Raw genomic sequence first — 21,198 nt, 5'->3', positions numbered from 1 at the left:
TAGAAGTTTTGTGTTTGGCATTATTATTAGATGTTATTTTGGTTATTATTAGATGTAGATGTTGGACGCAAGAGCCAAGCTGCTACGCGCCCTAACCCAGAACAACAACAACATTATTATTAGATTACGATTGATTTTTGTGATTTTTGCAGCAAAACCGTCTTAACTTGTAGAGTTTAGGGACTGCCGGATTGTCCTGTCAAGGTAAGCATCCTTAAAATCTTACGTATTAAAAACTAAGTGTGGTATTGCGTGCAAGCGGTGTGACATTTCTGATAATTGTAATAGAAATGAGTTAGGTATTTGCCTGTCAACTTTGCAGCAAGGCATGACAGTAGGGCGACCGAAATATATATTTGAGTATTTGCTAATATATTTGAGTATTTGCTACATAATTTATAAATCTTCACTTGTCATAAGGTTAAAAACTGCAATGTAAATTATAAAGCCAAATTTGCCCTAGCTGACCCACTTGCATCTCCTGTACATAATTTTTGGACAATGCCCACATCAAGAGAGGGCAACTATGGAGCCAAGCTGAATCTAAGCAAGGTAAACTATGCAAAAATGACAAGTGACCTTCACAGTGTCCTTGTGAGGCTTGTACGAGTCAGTCCTGCTGAAACGAAGGAGCACCACAATCGAGACCATCAAGGTGATGGCGACTGAGAACGTCAAGGTGATAGTGATTGAGATCATGGTCGATCTTATCAGTGAAAGAATGTCTACTTTAGAAAAGTTCTTAGAAATTAGAAAAGTAGGTACCTAAACTCGTAGAAATATGTGGAAATCCAAGACCTTGGGTTCTACAAACATTGTGTCCGTACAAGTGATGACCTGAGTAGCCTCACCAGGCAACTGAAGTAGATGTTTGAGGGAACCCTCTTTGACATGCTCAAAGATAATATAAAGCCAAAGGTAAAAAAACTAATCCTGGCATTGAAAACCTTAGAAAGACTGATTATTTTTTAGCTAACCTAGGAGACCTGGGAAACCTAGGATGACAACTGACAACTGACAAATCTGGAAGGTAACCTGGGAAGACTATTCCAGCATACCTTTTATGGCATATTCACAGGAAGGACAAACTCTGGAGCATATGTTCGTTGAATGCTACTTAGGGATTCAACGCAGACTGGTCCACCCACTTTCCCTGGTCTCTCACAATGACAGGCAGAGTGGGGCCTGCGATCTATCCGCCACCTACGGGGTGACGAGTCACCCTGGGTTTTATCCGGCAACATCTTCACCTTTATCCGATCAATCAAATTCGGAGTGATTTACACGACCTGACCCCAATCCATCTAGTCCTCTCTAGTCAGTTGTCTGTTACAAGGCGCTTTCGTTATTTTATCCTTCCTTGCTCTTTTATCTAGTCTGGCTTTTTAGTCCTTGTATCTAGTTGGTTTCCTGTCGTGACACACTTGTTTGACTATTATGACGTTATGGGCGCATAATGATCTTGGCAGTCGGCGCGCCCAAATGACCCAATAAACAAACAAACAAATCACTATCCCTGGTCCTGATGGGATCCTCTCTGAGGCCCTGCGAGAACTTGCAGCCGCAATCAGCCCTCCTGTTCGCTCTCTGTCCCAGAAGTGCCTTATCAGTGGCTCTCTTCCGGATGAGTGGAGGCTGGGAACTATTTTCCCGATATTCAAGGGTGGTTGTAGATAGGAGCTATACCAAACTGCAGACCTTTCAGCCTGACTTCAGTGATACTGAAGGTGTTGGAGTGCATAGTCAGGGACACAATTGTGGAGTTCCTTACAGAGGAGACTGGACAGCTCAATGACGCCCAGCATGGGCGTCATTGTTTTTTTTTTCGAAGGGATCGCGCGCTACTTACCTCCTCTCCGCCCTGGAGGACTGGACTCGGCAGCTGGAGAGTGGAGAGCCTGTCGACATTGCCTGCCTGTACCTAGACTCCCGGTAGGCTTTCGATTCTGCTTCGCACAAGCGCCTGCTCTGCTCGCACGATTGCGAAGCTGAATGGTTGCGGGATCCAAAGCCCGGTGCTCAAATAGATCGAGGTGTTCCTCACTGGTCGAGGTCGGAGTGGCAACCAATGGAACAAGCTCGATCCAACACCTTGTCGTGAGCGGCATCACGCAGGGCTCGGTCTTGGGGCCGACGCTCTTTGTTGTCTACGTGAACGACCTCCCAGATTGTGTCAAGCGCCACATCACGATAGTTGCGCACGACGCATAGCTGTATGCCCAGACCAGTTGCAGCCGCTGCAGCGTTCTAACTGATAATTACGACATCCAGCTGTAACTGTATCTGTAATAGCCACAGCAAGCTGGTCAGCGGCCTGACTTCTCCCTTTCATCCGGCTGTTGCAACTGGTGATCTTTATGAGGTCATATGAACCCAACGATGTGGTGTAGGGTGACGGATCGATTGTAATTTTCTCAGTTAAACCACTAGAGACCATTCTCCTTAGTTATATGCAATACGCTGCCGTGCCGAGTGGCAGATCCCTGCATCGGCCATACCCTCCTCTACATTATCCCCGCCGCCCGGGGCAACAACCATTGTCATAAGTCATTTGGTCACAACCAGAGTATATTGGTCACAACCTCCCTTTCAATACAAATGCCTGAATTATGGTCAGAGGCGGATCCAGCTCAGAGGTTTGGGGGGGGCAAACCATAAAAATTTATCGATTCTTTCCATGCATCGCCCATAGGCGTAATGTTAAAATCATGCCGTTTGGGGGGGGCAAATGCCCATTTTGCCCCCCCCCCTGGATCCGCCACTGATTATGGTTTTGCTAGCTAGCCTCCCGTTCGCGCCGTTCGCTACCATCAGCTCAGTTTGTGCTGAAAATCTCCCACGCGTAGTGAAAAATAAAATACTACGCTAGGCTAGTGATGGAATTCGGCCTGCCATGCCGTCGAGTATTTATACCATAATTTATACTGACGATGTGTTTCTAATTTTAAGCATTTATTGGTACTGCATTTGCCTTTTTGACTGTTTTGCCTTACTTTTTGACTACTTTTTTTATTTTTGACTGTTTTGAAACTTCCGAAAATTACCGATAAATTGTGTTTATTGAAAGTACTTGCACCGGGCCCTTCCCTATTGTACACAAAAGTACTTGGCGGTAAATTGGCGCGCGTTCTCCGCCTATCAGCTGTGGTGGTGCGGCGTCTTGTTGTTTCTTGCGTCTGAGGTGCATTGTGGTGGTTTTTGGTTTTATTAGGAAGACTTTCAATACTATTATATTCGAAGACGTTTGACCACACGCTTTAACAATGCTGGGAACGAGAACCAGAAAGGCTCGCCGTGTCCCGGCTCCGGCGTCGCCTGTCAAGTCTCCCGGCCGGATGACACTCTCCCCGCTGCAGCTGAGTCCAAAGAAAAGGCCCCAGTCAGTGCCTCCCTCACCACTGAAACTGTCACCTGCAAAGCTCTCACCTGCCAAGAAGACAGGGTCTTCAAGCAGGAGAAAACTCGCACTCTCAGCTGCAAACACCGGAGTGCATAAGGCAGTCAGTGAGGTCCTCAATGTCGCAGCTCCAGATGAGCTGCTCTGTAGAGGAAGGCAAACAAGTGACATCAGGGAATTTATTGCTGAATCTGTCTCTCAAAAGCAGGCAAGAAGCATGTACATTTCTGGTGCGCCTGGCACAGGTAAAACTGCTTGTCTTCAAAAAGTGCTGGCCGATGTCGATGATGTGAAGAAAGTGTGGGTAAACTGCATGTCTCTGCAGTCCACTAATGCTATCTACAATCATCTTGTATCAAAGCTGTGTGCAAGTGGTAGGCAGACTACCATGAAAGAAAATGAAGCCATTAAAGCTTTAGAGAAGAAGCTCGTCAGTGGCAGCAAAATGATTTTGGTTATTCTTGATGAAATTGATCATCTAGAGGGCCGGAATCAGGAGATCTTGTACACCATTTTTGGCTGGCCAATGCTGAAGAACTCAAAACTGGTTCTGATCGGAATAGCGAACTCCCTAGATCTGACTGATCGGCTCCTGCCTCGTCTGACAGCTCACGTGAAGGTCCGGCCAACCCTGCTCCATTTCCCTCCATACAGCAAGCAGGACATTGTGGAGATCATCTCAGCTCGGCTGGCTAAGGTGCCCAACAGTGACACAGTGGTTACCTCAGCAGCCGTCCACCTGCTGGCTGGGAAGGTGGCTGCGGTGGCCGGTGATGCCCGCAAGGCCCTGGCTGTGTGTCGCAGGGCAGTGGAGGTGGTCGAGCGCAAGGTCAGACGTCAGCTGCTCCTAGACATAGATGAGAACATTGACATGACTGACACTCCAAAGAAGCCAACCTCTGGAGTAGTGGGACCAGCTGTGATTCTGCAGGTGTTCAATGAGGTGTATGAGAATGTTGTAGTACAGCAGTGTGAGGCCGGGGCGGACAGTTTCCCCATCCACCAGAAGCTGGCTGTGTGCTCCCTCCTGCTGATGCTCAAACATGGTAAGAGCAAGGAGGCACAGATGGGGAAGCTCCATGAGACCTACAGCCGGGTGTGCAAGGGTCGCCACGTGGTGCCAGTGCAGCAGTCTGAGTTCTGCAGCGTCATGGAGATGGTGCAAGCCAGAGGCATTGTCACCATCAAGAGCAGCAAGGAGGCTAGGCTGAGCAAGCTGTCCCTGATGCTGGATGAAACTGAACTGGTCAGGGCTATGCAGGATAAGGAGCTGTTGGCAGCAATCCTGAGGGACAGCTCATCTGTTAGGAAATGACTCAGCCTGTGTCGCTGTAGGTTTCATGTTGTATTGATTGTCAGACCTTGAGACTTCAGGGATGCTCCAATTGTATTGCTCTAGCATATGATCTACCAAAGGTATTTTGCAAATGCCCCTGTTGAATGAATATTGTACAGGAACCTGAATTCATTGAGCAGGCACAGGTAACTGTAAGAACCTGGAGTGTTTTGGTCATGTGCTTGTTTACTTCTCATGAGATGCGACGTTCTCGCGTTTGTTTTGTGTGATGTGCCGTGGCATTCCCGTGGTGAACTGGGGCCGACCGTAAACTGCACTGCCATTTGGGTGTTTCGACTCTGTGTTGGCTTTTTATTTAGTGCGTTTTGCATCTGGTTTTATTTTAGCTCATGACCGATCTCGAATTTTATGAATGCATTGTCATGTATGCGAATGTGCATTGTATAATGCCTGCCGCCTGATGTTTTAATACATGCCAACTTGGGATTTTAGACAATGTTTTTATTGCTATGCCAGGCCGGTTTGGTGACATGTCGGAAGGAAGGAACGCTCTCCACGACACCGCGCGGTATCACTCGCTCGTACTCAGTCGCTGACATGTCTTCTCGTGCCCCCACCAGCCGGCGCCCCGTTTGTTCTCCATCGCTTGCCCCCCCCCCCCGACAGTTCCGCTGGAGTTAACCCGTGCTGAGAGCCTCAGCGAGCGGGCTAAGAAATCGTCCGTCATTGTTGCAGATTTGCGTCCGTCCGTCCGTCCCAGAGGCGTCTAGCGTATCCGGTCCCGGTTCAGGCGCTGCTGACTGGCGGTCTCTATCGGTCCCTAGTCTATATACCTATTGTATGTAGTCTATTGTATCATTATTATTGTAGGAGGTGATATCAGTCAGTGTAGCATAGTTAGGCCGTCTTAATCAATTGGGCTTACGAGCGAGCCGACATCGAGCTCATTTGCGCTCGCGGCTTGACCTTGACCTTGTCCTTGCAACTTTGACCTTGCAAGCATCAGTGTCCCAAAATTGAGTTTTGTCATGGGTGTCAGAGGGGAAAAATATTCACCAAAATGGGGGGAGGTAGAAAACTGCTGATTCGATTAGATCTAAAAGGAGTGAGAAACAACAAAAACATGTATTTTATTCTAGGGTGTAGAATGTTTGATGCTAAACCTGGCATCCACACTACTGCTCCTGGTAAAAAATCCTAAGTTTTCTTGGTTGGGAGTGGACAATTATTCTTAAATATTGGTGGTAAGAGTGAAAAATGAATTTAATTTGGATGTCGTTTCCCACCCAAATCGACAAATTTTGGGACATTGGCAAGCATTAACAATATTGTTTGTGCACTGTTCCAGTCACCAGGTGGCCAGTGACCGGACGGTTCCACCAAGCGGAGGGCGACTCACCGTTACCTGTGACCTGGCCGCGTGAAGTGAGCGTGGCCATCTGGAAAGCTGTCACGTGACCATTAGGTACGTGAGGTGACCATCAGGTAACCTACGGTGATCCGTGGCAGGATGAGCCGCGACCATTAGGTGACTTGTGCTCATTCGACGGCCTCTCACCGGTTGACGATCTGTGGCTCACCCGCCGTTGACCTGTGGCCCGCTGGGTGTACTGTGATCGGTCCGTCGGTGACCTCTAAATGGCCTGTCGGTGACCTGTGACTGGCCCGCTCGTGACCGGTCAGTGACCCCAGAGGGACCCGCCGTGATCTGTGATCTGTCAGTGGCCTGACCCGCCCGGGAGCGATGGCGGCGCCGACGGAGCGACTGCAGAATCTGGAGAAGATCGAGGCAGAGTTGGCCAACGTGCTACAGACGGCCGCCAGCGTGCTGCAGGAACTGGCCAAGGACAAGGCTACCATCAAACAGGTGGAGACGCACTCCACACTCTTCCTCAAACAGCTCAACAGCGTCGAAACCGAGCTGACGCGCGAGATCAACTACCTGACCCAGGTGTCCACCGGGCAGCCGCACGAGGGTAGCAGCTACGGCTCCTCCAAGGTGCTACAGATGGCGCGGCACCGGCTCCGACACGCCAGGAACGAGACGGCCAAACTGGACGCCAAGCGCGGCCACGCGGCTGCGGCAGCCGCCGCGGCCGCTGCTGCTGCGGCCGGCGGAGCGGCGCGGCCGGCCGTGCAGGGTCCCCCACCGCCGTACCAGGCTACGACGGGCCAGCCGCAGCCCCAGCCGCAGCCGATGGGCCACCAGGCGCCACCGGGGTACGGCCAGCAGCCGACGGGGCAGTGAGCGGGCCGAGTCGGATGGACAGTGAGCTGGCTGGGAGATCCGCTGTGGGCTAGGGCGCGGGGGTCTTGGGGAGGCTGGCAGGACCGCTGTGGGATGAGCCACAGGGACAATGAGGGGACTGGGGGACCAGAGAGGGTCAAGTCGGCCCATGGAGACGGCGGCACTGGGGAAGGTTGATATAAGACTGAGCGGCATCGGTAGTCTCCTGCTCGGTCTGACCGGACGCGTAATATCGGAATGAATATCGGCCAGCAGTGCAGTGCCGTGGTGGCGGACTAGGAGCTCACCCATTCTCAGTGGACGCTGGAGGAGCGGCTAGCGGTCAGACACCTACGTATACCCGCCACCCCGGTCACCAGTCCACAGGGACTGGGAAGTCCTACTCGTGTTCAGCTGGTGTCCTTGTCGAATCCGTATTCTAAATGTGACATTGTGACAATGTTTTGACCCGTGTTTGATAGAAAACCGTGCTGGGTACTTTGTATCGTGAATGTGGCGCCATCTGTATTTACATACACATAAAACCACCAGCCAACCATTCACAATTTATTCTTTGGGATAAATAATAAGCAGTAAATAGGCATCACATTCACCACACCGTGTCGTCCATTGCAAACTGAGCACTGTGAACGGGGCGAAACACGCGCGTGTTGGTGAACTCAAACGAAGCTCGCCCGGCGCCGGGCCGGGTGGCCGCTGTCATTAGTCTGTCTGTCTAACCGATCACTGAGTGCGACCCGCGGGCGGCGCCGGCCGTCCGCCTCTGCCCTGGACGCGTCACCTGACTGCACTGACTGTGACTGGTGGCCGGGGTACATCACACCGGTGCGCTGTTAGCGAGCTGCCGCCGCCGGCCCGTCACGACAGCCTCTGCGGCTGGGTGGCCGGCCGGGCGCACCGTCCTCTCAGCAGTCTGTGCGTGGCGTGTGGCACTCTGCCCCCACTGCACTCTCCCAGCACGGTGATGGCGGCAGCTACATAGCCGTTCCGTTGGCGCCGGCGTATTTGGGTTTGCCCCAGGTGAACGGAACGTACCGGTACTTGATCATATGCTGCCGGATACAGGGGGACGACGGTCAGACATTAGACAGCGGGGGCATTCCACGATAGAACGTACCACTTTTTTCCAATTTGACACCCTCATCTCTCGGAATTTGACGAGAATTGGTCTCAGGGGTAATCAGGGGCTCTGAATCCACCTGTAACAATTTCAGGCTTATCAGATAAGTATTTTTTTAGTTATGGTGTATAACATTTTTTGGATCTTGCTTTGCAGCGCTAAGTTTGGCGGGCTGTAACTCTAAGACGGATTATTCAAATGCCAAATGTTATAAAACATTGAACTTGCAATGAAACAGGGATTAATATGTATTTTTGAAATTTCGAAAAATACGCTATTTTATGTATGACATATCGAGTTTTCTTTCATTTCTATTTTTTGGACTTTGGGACCAATTTTTTTGAATTTTTATTTCTTTAAAAAAATATTTGGCTCATTGTTAAGAAGTATGCAAAAAATTAGGAAGGTGTTCTTTCTATAAATGTATTTATTTTACGTCACGATAACGGTTTCGAATAGTGATTTCGGGAGGGGAGCTTACAAATGGCGTGGTAAAGCTGCCTAGTGACATCACGGGTTACTGAAATTTCAATTTAAGTCTGAGTCATCTGAAAAAAAGTGAAAAGAGGGTTAATCCAACCCTCTTTCCTATAAGCACGAGGGTGAAAAGGCTGTTTGGTTCTGACATTGTTTTGGACGCCAATGACCATAGCTGTCCGAGATGAAAGTTACAGGACGCATACATGGTGTCCTCCAGAGGTCTCACAACTTGTATATCGGGGAATTTTTCAAGGTTACATGAGGTCAGGTCGGTCACGTGACATCACTGTTATAAGTCAATGGGGAAATATAAAAAATGTTATTTTGGCTCCGAGAATGATCTAAAACTATCCCACGTACATGGTATCGTGATTTCATGCACTCCTTGCAAAGTCCAATGCTTTACTTTTGCATTGTTAACCTTGCGTGATGTCATTTATGACGTCACTAGGGTCGTACGAGTTTTTCGTCAATAACTCCCGATCAAATGGAGCTAGAGAGTCGGGAAAGCCACCAATGGACTCGGGAAGACCTTCCGAATCGAATGATATGCCATATGATACCCTTTGCCCAGCTTTGTGACCTGAGGGGCTCTGACCTGACCTTGACCCGAGGTCAACTACTTAAGTTGACCTCACCCAAGCAAAAAGTATACCATTCGATGCACCTGAGCTAGGCGAACACAATGATGCCAAAATCGCGGCTCTGCGGCCATTTTTTGCGAAGTTATTTACTAAAAACCGAACCCGTAACTTCAGTCACGTGACCTGACCTCAGACGCTACCGGTTAACCTGAGACCTTAAAATCGGGTGCCAATCGCTGCGACTTGTAACGGCACACACGCTCGTTTTTTTCCGCGAGGCTCTAGCTCTATTAGAAGCGAAACGGCGTGCTGGGGTCGTATCAACCCCTCCGAAACCCATTTTGTTTGCGGGAAAATGAGGAACTTATAGAAAGAACACCTTTCTAATTTTTTGCATGTCGATTTGCAATGACATGAAGTTTATTTTGAAAAAATAAAAATGTGAAAAATTTTGGTCCCAAAAGTCATAAGAGGCAAATGAAAAAAGATTAAGGTTTTAACTCAACAATGAAATTTTTTCTTTGGAATTTTTAAACAGTAATATTAATTTTTGATTCATCGAAAGCTTAGTGTTGTTTACTTTTTGTTGGTTGCTTAACCCGTTCTTGAGTTATAGGCCATCAAACTCACCGTTACATACCGAAGTTAAAAAAACGTAATGCAATATAACTCAAAAAGTTTTGATCTGAGAAGTCTGATATTTTGCCAGGCGTCTTTGGGGCCTATGATTACCCCTAGAACCGATTTTCATTAAAATCTGAGAGATGAGGGTGACGGGCCTGGTACGATCTATCGTGGAATGCCCCAGCGGTCAGACAGGCGGGCCAGCGGTTAGACACGTGTTGCACGGCAGTTCGGCGGTCAGAAAGGCGGTATTGGAATGGATACGGTGACTCCCAGTCAGTTACAGCAGCGCTGCAAAATTAGGTGACACGGGGAGGCAGTAAAATACATTAGCATGACTGGTGGATAAGACAAGCTAAACGGCGGTTAGATAAGACCAGCGGACAGTCGAACGCACGACGACAGTGAGAAGGTATACACAGCAGTCCGAGACTTTAATATAACCGTTCTGATGCTGTGCTTAAGATACCGATTACCGATGTAAGTCTAGCGACGTCACTCAACAATCAGCGTGCAACGTCATGGTCATTAATGCGGGGAAGCAATCGTCATAGCATACACTGCGCACTTCCAAGGCTCATTGTGTAAACGTAACAGCATTTATCAATGCGGTCAACATTCGCTCAGTATATGAAACCCGAATATTGCCAGTTAGCTAAAGTAATTGATTTACTTCTGCATAGGAAGCAGAATCTGCAAATTGATAATGTGCTTTATTTATCTGCAGCAGCTGCACATAGCACCGCTACCAGCTCAGCACATAGCCCCGCACTCGTTACATATGTATCTACATCCTGCATACGTGGCTGGGTTGCAGCTGCACCATCGATTACTGGGTCCACCGACCACGTCAGTCAGCTGACCCGGTCACGTGCACCTGTCCTCAGAGCCCGGCGCAGTGCGCGGCACAGGGGCGGCGGTCAACCGGTCGGTCGGCGGGACTTTCCCCCGGCCCTGACCGACCTAACACGCACACTGCACTCTTATCTGGATCGGGCGACGACGTTCAATGTCGCCGCCATAGCGGTAACAATGAACTACCTGTCGTATACGACAGAGCGCGACCGAAATGGCTCTGTCGAGCCTACACACTGCACAGTCCAGCAAGCGGCCGTCTAGCCACAGCTTGGTCACTATCCGTCTGAGTCCAGTCCAATCACTTTTCAACCCAATCCGGTTCGATACCGTCTATTTAGTCCAGTCGCTAGTATCCACCACCCCAGTCCCCCCCCCCCGTCCAATCCATCTCATTCGGTCATCGTTCAGTCAGTCTCCTTCCCTGGGGACAGTCCCGCCCCACCGCACACCGTCCGGTGGTCTCAGCGGACCGGGGCCGGCATTGGTGACCGACTCCTGCGCCGATAACCTACGATCGGCGCGCGATAGCGACACTCGCCCCGGCTGCCTGAGCGCTGCGCCTGGGACGGTAAGGTGTATTTGTGATCATTCGACTCCACGCACACGATATTATCGGCTCGTGGCACCTATAAAATCTGATGAGCTGGATTTGTGACGCCAATTTCGGGTCACCAAGTCAGTTTGTAGTTAGTGACATACATCACAAGGACGCTCAAAGTTCAAATAGGCTACCGGAAGCGGGCGAGTGTGTCTCCTGATGGTTGCCGGTCCCACTTTAACTACACGTTTGATGACGAGTCCTACCGTTGTCCGTCACGCAACAACGTTGCTGCGAGCTGGCGCTGACATGGAGGTGACAGAACAAACTAACACATTACGCTGCTTTGCTGGCAAAAGCGGATGATAAAAGCTAGCTGGTTCTTGAACGGAGTAGTAAACTGTAGGGTATACGACAACTCAATATGCTGGAGACCCAGCCTGGTGCGTAATCTGATGACCTCATGGAACCTAAAAAGCTGAATTTGTGACGCCAATGTTAAATTGTCACAGCGAATAGAACATTTATTCAACCGACTGCGAACGAAACCGCCACTGTGCGTGCTCATACTCTCACCTTAATTTGCCGCTTCATGGTGATGCAGAAGAGAGTGATGAAGTACATTACGAGGATCGGCCAGAAGACGGGGATGTTGAAGAACTCGAAGAAGGTGCAGACGAACGCGATGATGGTGGCCTTGGTGACGCTGTACCAGAACTTGAACTCGGGCAGTCGGCGGATAAACGGCCTGAACTCCTCGTTGGAACGGGTCGGCAGGCCCGGCTCGTCACCGTCTGTACACAGAGGTATAAGGGTCAAACGACAGGACGTAGACGGTAAGAAGAACAAGGTGTGAAGACAGTGAGATAGACAGAATATGACAGGCAGTGAAATTTGCACTTCGAAAGTCAGGCGCGCGGATTAATCCTCGCATGTGTAGGGGGGGGGGGTCGGATGGACCCCCCCCCCCCCATGGTTTTTCGCGAATAACTCGCGTAAAAAGCGGCCGATCGCGACGAAACTTTCAGTACCCTCGCATTGATCAATTTTACACCTACCCTGAAAATTTCATGACCCTGACCTAAATGACCTTTGACCTGTGACCTCTTTTCCGAGACCATGTTTGGCCGGAATCGCGATTCCGCGTATGTCGGCTCGCATTTGCCGCGCGTTTGCAAGCTTTTCGTTGTTTCAAACGTTCAAACATGTGATTTGGTGTTGCTCCCATGCATTAGGGTGGGTGTCAAGGTCACCTGAAGGTCAGGTCAGGTCATTGACCTTTAGTGACCTCGGGTGACCTCGGTTCACCTTTTCGAGTTGTACATGTTTCTGGGCTAGTTTTTGGAGCTGAATTCGAATTTAGCAACCATTTGAACATTTACGAAGTAGTTTTGGTGCCTTCGTAACATGTTACGAAGCTGTCAGAGGCGGTTGACACGTACTACGAATACCCGTCAGTGACGTCACAACCCCTACTGGTTGACCTGACCTGACCTGACCCGACCTGGTCTAAATGCTTAAAGACATCATCTGTGATCAAAACTAACACGATATTCGTGATCAGCACCCCCGAAAACCCCCTTAGCAGCCACACTTTACGACTTTCTAATGGGTCCCGATTTTCCCAACTTTGGGTCATTGACCTGACCTGGAAGATCAACCAAATACCTAGGACCTTAAAATTGGGTATCATCGGCTTCCTCTTGTCACGGGCAACACGCTCGTTTTTTTCGCGAAGCTCTAGCTCGATCAGGGGCCAAACGGCAAGGGCGGGGGGTCCAACCGACCCCCCCCCCTACACATTGGAAGCTGGCAAACGCCGCACACATGCGAGGGTTAAAAAAGCCGCGAGACAAGCTTCAGGGTATGCGGGATTATACAGGCAATGTAAATGACGGGATGTAAATAAAGAGGCGAACAGCGTGGCATGACAGCGGGCTGGGGGCGTGGCAAAAGGAGTCCTCGTTTTGATACAGATGGAAAAATGAGATGGCGTAACATTGAGCAGTGAGCACCCAGTTGGGTAGAATCGTAGAAAGCAGAGCAAAAGACGCTAGGACAGGTGACTAAAATGTTATTAAATGCATCGTAAACGGAGGCGAGAAACGGAACAACGATTGCAGCAGTGTCCATCAAACCAACTACCGGGCGACTGACAGTTTAGGAGACACACGAACTAACAGCACCCAAATACCATCCCAAAACACCAACATACCACCCAACACAGCTATAGTAGTTCAACTAAGTCGAAGCTGAGATACCAGTCATCTTTTCACTAGCTGAGCGAACACCACACTATTGTCTACTCACCTTCAAAACCCATTTCTAAGCTGGGGTCCAGCTTTGGAGTGAGGAATGCTATAAGCAGATTGAGGTGGTATATTGCTAGGGCGTATGTTACTATATACCATCCCTGTGAAAAATAAAAGCTTGTGTCAGAGCCCAATATTTAGAAAAAAGTAATTTTAACTCCACACTAATGATGGAATGTGATCATCACAGGCCAAATCAAAATACGGACAACGAGCAGCCCAAACACAAACAAATCTTTCCAAACATGGAAAACACCGGAACACCCGATAGGCAACTTGCATTGCAATGACTGACTCCACCTCTTCCTCAACAGAAAAGCAGAGCCTAAAATCACTCGCCGAAAATTTCCCTAGATACTCATTCAAGTAAATTAAGAAGATGTTCAAAAAATAAATAATGGCACTTTCGCTAGTTCCACAGTTTACACTCACGCCACTCCATTCACCCACAGCCAAACCGATCATACCATTTCCTTTGGCGTGCGCCTCGGCTGTGTACGAACCTGAGCGACCAGGATGCGGACGGCGAAGGCGAGCAGCAGTACGATGGTGAACACCCAGCGGGCGGCCGTGTGGGGCGTCCACCGGTCCAGCAGCGACTGAAACGTCTGAGGCACGACGAGACCGTCAGTCAGGGTATGATACAGACAGAGCATAGGGACAGAGCGCGGCACAGGGCCATCAGGGGTACGAGACAGAGAGGGGCGGTAGTGGGACAACTGACAAGGACGGAGGGCGTTAGGGGGCCCGGAGTCGGGGCACGACAGAAGCAGAGACAGAGAGGGACGGGGACAGGGAGCAGGGCCGGGGCGGTCAGTTGCGATACAATAGGGACGGAGGGCGGGACAGGACACGGTAGGGGACAGCGGGAGGTGAGCGGGTTAGGACACGACAGGGAAGTACGATAGGGCGGGCCGCGGGACGGAGGTGGGGAGGGGTGAGCGCGGACGGAGAGGCCACGGGACGAAACGATTAATCGGTGCAGGACAAGGGAGTAGAGTTGGGACAGTTGGGACACGCCAAGGCCGTGCAGTAGGACGGGACGGCCATTCAGGGCGGGTCAGGGAGGCACGATGGACGGGACAGCCTGTCGGGTCAAAGCAGGGACGGAGAGCGATACGGGGCGACCAGTTCGATCGGAAGTAGGTGCTGACACGAATATAGACCCAGATGGTTTTAGGATTTATCTGCACAGTGCCTGACAAATCGAAATGATAGACTGAGGTGCTCACCTGTCCCAGCCTTTTGAACAGTTTGGGCACAGGCGCAGGTGAGTTGACGGGCTCTGACTCCATGTTGTCCATCATCTTGGCATAACACTGAAACAGATAGGCGGTGTTAATGAATGTGAATCATATGACAACATAATTCTAATTCTGCACTTCAAATATGAACTGATTCTGGCATGTCAATCCGGCAGGCGGTGGGCCTCCCGGCCACCTTTCGCGCAGTGAGGGCTGGGGGTACTTTTCCCCCCCCCCCCCTCCCTCCCCTCCCCCACGATCTCCGAAACTACTGGACGTATCGATCGGCGATCGATAGCCCTATCAATTTCGTCATGGGAACTTCAATTTCATTTACCTCGGGGTCATCGATGACGTCACAGGTCAGGTCAAAGATAAAATGTTTTACCGTTCACGGGTCTTCTACGGAATGCGCTATAACATCGAGTAAAACACATTTCATCGAAAATCAGTAAAAATCAGTGGAAAATAGTATTTTCAAGACATTCCTCGATTCCTGTTCTACCAGGTTCACAAAACTTTTCATCAAAATCGGTTACAGGTAAGCAATAAACGACAAAAGTATACAAAAAGACGCGCTCCGCCCATAGCACGCAATGCTAAAATGACGCCCGCGCCCTCGCCATCGGAAAATCCGCCGCCGCCGTCGTGTGGTCGGAAAATCGGCGGAGTGTCCCATCCAGGAATACCAATGTCCCAAAATTTGTTGGTTTGGGTGGGAGATGACACCCAATGGTGAATAATTTTCCACTCTCACTTTTGATTTTCAAAGTGAATTTTCCACTCTCAAATGTTTCTTTGGCATAAATGAGTGGAAAAACCCTAACTCCAGCGATGTAATATTTAACTTCCTTGAGAATCAGTGGGCCGTTTTCCTCCTTTATTAAGTTAATATCCCACATTTTGTTTCTAATTTTCCACTCTCATTGGCCTTTTAGGGTTCGAATTTCCCACTCTGACACCCAAATCAAATTGTAATTTTGGGACACTGAGGAATACCTAATCCATGTTGGGACTCAGCCGACTACTGCGGGACATAGTTGGACTCAGCCGACTACCGCTGGACATAGTGGGACTCGAGTCCCACTATGTCCCGCTGTAGTCGGCTGAGTCCCGCTTTGTCCTGCTGGGACTGGCCGAGTCCCAGTTCAATTCCCACTATGTCCCACTGTAGTCGGCTGAGTCCCAATATGTCCCGCTGAGACCGGCCGAAACCCATTGTGACCCGCTGGGACCAGCCCAGTCCAATTGCGTCCCGCTGAGACCGGCTGAGTCCCACAATGTTCTGCTGTAGTTGGCTGAGTCACATTTTGTCCTGCTGGGACTAGCCAAGTCCCATTGTGTCCTGTTGGGACCTGCTGATTCTGACTTTGTCCCGCTGGGACTGGCCGAGTCCCACTATGTCCCGCTGTAGTCGGCTGAGTACCACTACGTCCCGCTGAGACCAGCCAAGTCCCATTGTGTCCCGCTGGGACTAGCTGAGTCCCATTGTGTCCCACTGGGACCGGCTGAGCCCTACTGTAGTCGACTGAGTCCCAGTTTCTCCTGCTGGAACCGGCCGAGTCCCATTTTGTCCTGGCTGACACGTTCTAGAGACTTTTTCATAATCCAATGACGTCATTTAATTCAACAGTGCTACCATATCTAAGTCAGTATACTTCCAATACACCTACCTTGACTGTTTACACCGCCGGAAACTATCAGTGACGTCTGTGCTACCGTTACCCTACCTACCAATCTACAAACCTAAACCTACGAACCTACAGCGCCTCTCCTCAGATGGAAAACCTTCGTGTGACGTCTGCTCTAATAATGCCAACATTTGAACAGGACTAACAAAACTAAAACTATTGAAGAAAAAATAAAAATACTTACCTTTACTTCACTTTTAAGGAAGTGTGTAGTTTGATCAGCTTTTGAGTTCACCGGTGCACTGAAGTAATCTTAACAAGGCACCTTCACCTTGCAAGCTATTTTACATCAAAATGAAGAGGCAATACAGTATACCGCGGACATGAGACAACAACACCTGAAGTAGGTTGATTATGGAAAAACTAAGCGGATAATCAGACGACAATCACAACGGCAACAACCCCACACATATCAGAGAAAATCTCACGTAAACGCACGTAATCTAACAGTCTATTCTAATTTCTAGGCAAATCAGTCTTTACTAGCTCACCCTGGTGATGTTTTCTGGAAGCTAGTTATTGATATTTTATTTGGCTTTTATTTCTACTTTTGTATTGTGATATTATCAAGATAGGTATTTTGTTTTGCTTTTTATTTATTCATATTGATAATTCTACAATCTCTAGGAAAAATATTGATCACAAAATGGTATCTAACAGGATACAACGCTAGGTTTGCTAAGAGTGCTGTAATGCTGGCACATTCAATAGCTTCACTGACTCTATACAATTATGGCGCAAAATAAAAGATAGCTTGCTTATGGCTTTTTTCTAAATCGCTATTTTGATGACGACATTAGATTAAGCACTTTTAAATGCAATGCATGATGGCGATTTGCTGTCTGCAAGTCACATGAAAACTTGCTAGACTTCCCGACTGGTGGTTGGTTAAACGCAGTAAGATTTTAGATAGTTTTTCTTTCTAGACCTCATTGAACTTGGGCCTGTTGATTTCGGGTAGCTGAAAGTGTAAAAAATTGAAGTGTAAACCAGGGGGAAGCACTCGCCTTGGCCGTATATGGGCCAGAATGTCTAACGATTTCCGCCATGTTGTGTATACCAAAAACCCGGTTTACATAGCATGTTTGACGAGGCTCTAGCTCGTTAATTTGGCGATAATTTCGATGCAGTGGTCTTCAAATATTTAGAGGGGATCATTTTGTAAATTGCTCAGCACCATTGGCATCTTTTGCAACATCACGGACGGAGATATAAGCTTGCAACAAACCCTATGTAAACGCGTCTAAAGTCTTGAAAAGTTGATCACTGCCAAGGCCCTAAATACAAGGTTGCACGGACTTATTTCTACTAAACCTACCAGAATATAGTTTCACGGTTGATTATTTAAATAATTATTCAATCAAAATTTCTTTATTATTATCTCGTAATCATTTATAAGCAATTTTATAAATCAACTTTCAATTTGCTTGCCTTTTACTAGCAAAATAACTTTTCTAGTATTGGGTCAACATAGTGGGGTAGCAGTAGGACTAGGAACCACATCTGGCAAAACCCCAATGCCTATATACAGCAGAAAAGCAGCCACCAGGTGTCGCCACAGTCGCCACTTGGTCGCCACACAGATGTCGCGCGCGTCGCCAATCGCCACACTACCGATTTCCATAAGGACGCATATGTACGGATATGTATAGGAAAGTCGCCCTTAAGGATTACGCTTACATCCTTTGCTTATGAGGTCGGTGGTTGGAAATTGGGAGGGGCTCAGCTATTTTCGACCACGGATAAGCCTTTATCACATGATGAGGAACATGCTGATAAGCGTTTTATGCGTCATAACAGCACAAAAGTATTTTTAATCATTTTTCAAAAATAGCCGTTCTGCCGTATCTTTCAGTGCAAGGTGCCGTCGGTCATCCCCGACGTGACGTCACGCAGGGAATTTGCCAGATTTTCCTACTAGACTTCGACACCCCCTGATCACTGCAATCAAACTGCAAGCATGAAGCAGCAGCACTTTTGAGTAGTGTACCTCTCACTTGACTGCACCTCTGCTACCGTACATGCAATTTCTATTTCTGGTATACACAAAATGGCGGAAATCGATAGACAAAAACAAGTCACCAATGCTCCTTCCAGTATATATTAGAGTTCAGTGGTGTAAACAAGCTGCGAGTGGCTGGGGGTACGTTACAGGAGTGCGACTTTATTGTGTGTGAATCAGCGTTCGCAGTCACCGTTGTCGGAGGTGTTTGCGGTGGGTTAGACGCATATTGTGTATTCTGCTGCATTCCATGCAGTCGGGGAAACTTGAAGTATTCTAGAATAGGGGATTGGAATGTTCACCAAATAAAGTTAGCTAGGTTATAAATAATTAGTGTCAAATACCTACACATAGTACATCCTGTACCCATGACATGAATTTCATTGGTGCTTGGTGAGTGTGTCACCTTTTATTCACAAAATACAAAACTTCAACTGCAGTCTGCATGTAAGTGTTCGTTTGGTTCTGAATCTGGTCTGGTGGAATATCTGACAATCGTGCTTTCTGAATTGCTGGCAGGTGTGTTCATCCTCTGGTGAGACAACTCCAACTCTCCGTGTGTGTCCGCTCTCGGCTGCTGGCACTTACCATGGCCGACCTGCCCACTGAGATGCCTCCCGAGGATCTGGTGCTCTCGCACCAGGTGAACTTCAGTGAGCTGTCATCTCGGCTAGCCTTAGGTGGCCAGCTGCTGCTTCTGGATGTCCGGCGCCGGGACGAGCTGGAGCAGACAGGCTGCATCCCGCGCAGCCTGAACGTGCCGCTGCAGGAGCTGGACGCAGCGCTGGCACTGCCGGACAACCAGTTCTGCGCGCAGTACGGCTTCCCTAAGCCGGCCCCCAAGGACGAGCTGTGGGTGTCGTGCCGCTCGGGCCGGCGTGTGCGGCTGGCCGTGCCCGTGCTCGACCGCCACGGCTACAACAACGTCAAACTGTACCTGGGCTCGTTCCTCGACTGGCAGGCGAACGGCGGCGCCGTGGAGCCGTTCGTCGCTCCGAAGGAGGCCAGCGCCGGAGGTGACTGAGGAGCCGGATCACGGTCAGGTCACAGAGGTCACATAGGGGACCAGGGCGAGTGCGGTAGGATTGGGCTCACATACAAGGTTTTTATTAGTCAGTAGTGGGCAGGAAGTACGGTCATATATAGTATAGTGTGAGTGAGTAGGTAGCGGGCTCGACATTAACATACGGACGGTAGTGGGCTCGAAGTTTTCGTATATTTTATTGTGTCGGGTAGTAGCTGAGCTTGGCATGGGTTGTAACAAATGTGCTATTTTATAGATTAACTCGGTAGTCAGCATACCTAACTCTGGGATTGTATGGTGTCAGTAATGGTATTGCATTAACCCGCATCACTAATGTATCGGTAGTCGCCAGTCACACCACCTAACACACTGATTCGGTCTACATAGTTGGGTCGGTGGTCGCACTAACACTCAGGATGGTTAACTAGTTCGTGTCTAAGCTTTGGGGTGGGCGGGGGTTGTGGGACTGTTGGCGTCGCCTCCGACTGTAAGTTTCGGCGTTGAAACTTTGGCATGTAAACGGTGTCTGGATAACCTGTCGACAACATTTACTCCTGCCATTGTCAATGTTCAAAGAACCCCAGTGTCATATAAACTATTCCCTGCCACTCTTAAGTTAATAATCGTGAGTTAAAGATATGATGATATGATAATGATAAATGATAAATGATATGATATTTACACATATTTCCGATAATCGTAGGCTTGTTGATGTTTTTTAATAGAAGTTTTTATCGTTTTGAACGTACAAAGGATGTTATTATATTTTGTGGTGCACAATATTTCCGCTGTGTCTTGTATGTCACGTTTTTAAAGTTTCGTGCATATTCCTTGATACACATAGCTCATTGCTAGTGCCTTATGAAGTGTGCCTCACGAACTGTAAACTGAAGTGCAATCGAGACCGCCCTTATTATCCATCTATGTAGTCATTAGCTGATCAACTTTAACCAACATTGTTTTCGTGAATATTGAAAGTGCCGGCGTTAATTGTTAAACAATATGCCACTGTTGCCCATATATTTTGCCACTTTTCCAGTAAACCGGCGATGTATTGACGGTTCGTCTGCCGGTCGTGGGCGCACCATTTGTGAGCCCATATGTGTGGATGTGTGGTGTCATTTATACAGGTGGTGGCGACTTGGCGATGTCGGTCAATACCGGGCGCTCGCTCCACCGACTGGGGTCGATGATTCCCACTGTAGGCGCTCCAGTCTCGGTGCCGCTCCGTCCTCGGCTCGGCATAGTGTGTGATGAAGCCCCCTAGCTCGTCCATAATGGGCTCGTCGGTGGGTGTGTTCGGCGGTTGTCGGTTTTTGGCTTTTTGGGGAACTAACCGAAGACGTGAATAATAAACAGCTCTGAAATGTACCCTACTGTTTTCTGGACGTTGCGGAGTTGTTTTGAACGATACAAGAAGTACGCCCTCGTCGTTGTTTACCCTAATGAACGGTTCTGAAAGGATGGACAAAAGCTGAAGCCATGACACTAGTTCAACTCGGTGGTCCAACTCGGTGATTTCTCCACAGCGGACGATTGCGGCAGGGAGACTTGTTTACCCAAGTGCGCCTAAGCCTTATCGCAGCAGCTGTAGTATAGCCAGCCACGCTTGCGCTGCTCCTGCACCGTTGGGCCGGGGGGGGGGGGGGCAATACAAATAACGAACCGCGCGGCTTTACCGGTTATAGGTCCCCGGCGCTGTTCTATGATGGCCCAGCCCCTACTCTACATTATGCGGTTCCGTGATGTGAGCGTTCCTAAGCCCTATGTGACGACTGG

The 21,198-nt window shown here is 49.0% G+C and overlaps 4 protein-coding genes across 8 annotated transcripts; 3 read left to right on the top strand and 1 right to left on the bottom strand.

Moving 5' to 3' along the window:
* The first annotated feature begins 106 nt into the window (after positions 1-106).
* Positions 107-7,477, top strand: LOC122377952 (mediator of RNA polymerase II transcription subunit 11-like). Of its 3 annotated transcripts, none has more exons than XM_043358592.1 (2): positions 107-204; positions 6,043-7,477. In XM_043358592.1, exon 2 carries the CDS (start codon positions 6,439-6,441, stop codon positions 6,940-6,942), a length of 504 nt encoding a protein of 167 aa, XP_043214527.1. In that variant the 5' UTR covers positions 107-204; positions 6,043-6,438; the 3' UTR covers positions 6,943-7,477. The 3 variants fall into 3 exon arrangements, with proteins under 3 accessions (XP_043214527.1, XP_043214529.1, XP_043214528.1); XM_043358594.1 differs by having other exon boundaries at positions 121-552; XM_043358593.1 differs by lacking the exon at positions 107-204 and adding an exon at positions 292-679.
* Positions 3,039-5,185, top strand: LOC122377950 (cell division control protein 6 homolog). The gene has a single exon (XM_043358588.1). The coding sequence runs from the start codon at positions 3,264-3,266 to the stop codon at positions 4,710-4,712; it is 1,449 nt and encodes a 482-aa protein (XP_043214523.1). The 5' UTR covers positions 3,039-3,263; the 3' UTR covers positions 4,713-5,185.
* Positions 7,475-17,644, bottom strand: LOC122377951 (protein RER1-like). Of its 2 annotated transcripts, none has more exons than XM_043358590.1 (6): positions 16,578-17,644; positions 14,691-14,777; positions 13,962-14,066; positions 13,457-13,559; positions 11,723-11,940; positions 7,475-7,994 (listed from the first exon to the last, which is right to left on the bottom strand). In XM_043358590.1, exons 2-6 carry the CDS (start codon positions 14,763-14,765, stop codon positions 7,917-7,919), a joined length of 579 nt encoding a protein of 192 aa, XP_043214525.1. In that variant the 5' UTR covers positions 14,766-14,777; positions 16,578-17,644; the 3' UTR covers positions 7,475-7,916. The 2 variants fall into 2 exon arrangements, with proteins under 2 accessions (XP_043214525.1, XP_043214524.1); XM_043358589.1 differs by having other exon boundaries at positions 16,885-17,088.
* A 689-nt stretch (positions 17,645-18,333) lies between these two features.
* LOC122377948 (rhodanese domain-containing protein CG4456-like) lies at positions 18,334-20,790 on the top strand. 2 transcript variants are annotated; one of them, XM_043358586.1, is made up of 2 exons: positions 18,334-18,608; positions 18,915-20,790. In XM_043358586.1, exon 2 carries the CDS (start codon positions 18,985-18,987, stop codon positions 19,417-19,419), a length of 435 nt encoding a protein of 144 aa, XP_043214521.1. In that variant the 5' UTR covers positions 18,334-18,608; positions 18,915-18,984; the 3' UTR covers positions 19,420-20,790. The 2 variants fall into 2 exon arrangements, with proteins under 2 accessions (XP_043214521.1, XP_043214522.1); XM_043358587.1 differs by having other exon boundaries at positions 18,340-18,536.
* The last annotated feature ends 408 nt before the right edge of the window (positions 20,791-21,198 follow it).

The sequence above is a fragment of the Amphibalanus amphitrite genome, unplaced genomic scaffold (genome assembly GCF_019059575.1).
Source record: "Amphibalanus amphitrite isolate SeventyFive unplaced genomic scaffold, NRLGWU_Aamphi_draft 000053F_arrow, whole genome shotgun sequence".
Lineage (NCBI taxonomy): Eukaryota > Metazoa > Arthropoda > Thecostraca > Balanomorpha > Balanidae > Amphibalanus > Amphibalanus amphitrite.
The sequence above is the reverse complement of the archived record's forward strand: the minus strand, read 5'-3'. Positions and strand labels throughout refer to the sequence as shown.

Bases quoted from the DNA above. Each gene is read 5' to 3' on its own strand.
- LOC122377950 (XM_043358588.1), top strand. From the start codon at position 3,264: ATGCTGGGAACGAGAACCAGAAAGGCTCGCCGTGTCCCGGCTCCGGCG.
- LOC122377952 (XM_043358592.1), top strand. From the start codon at position 6,439: ATGGCGGCGCCGACGGAGCGACTGCAGAATCTGGAGAAGATCGAGGCA.
- LOC122377951 (XM_043358590.1), bottom strand. From the start codon at position 14,765: ATGATGGACAACATGGAGTCAGAGCCCGTCAACTCACCTGCGCCTGTG. The intron at 14,067-14,690 runs GTGAGCACCTCA...GTCGTGCCTCAG, and splicing joins TGTTCAAAAGGCTGGGACAG to ACGTTTCAGTCGCTGCTGGA. The intron at 7,995-11,722 runs GTGAGAGTATGA...TGTATCCGGCAG, and splicing joins CCATGAAGCGGCAAATTAAG to CATATGATCAAGTACCGGTA.
- LOC122377948 (XM_043358587.1), top strand. From the start codon at position 18,415: ATGCAATTTCTATTTCTGGTATACACAAAATGGCGGAAATCGATAGAC. The intron at 18,537-18,914 runs GTACGTTACAGG...AATTGCTGGCAG, and splicing joins CAAGCTGCGAGTGGCTGGGG to GTGTGTTCATCCTCTGGTGA.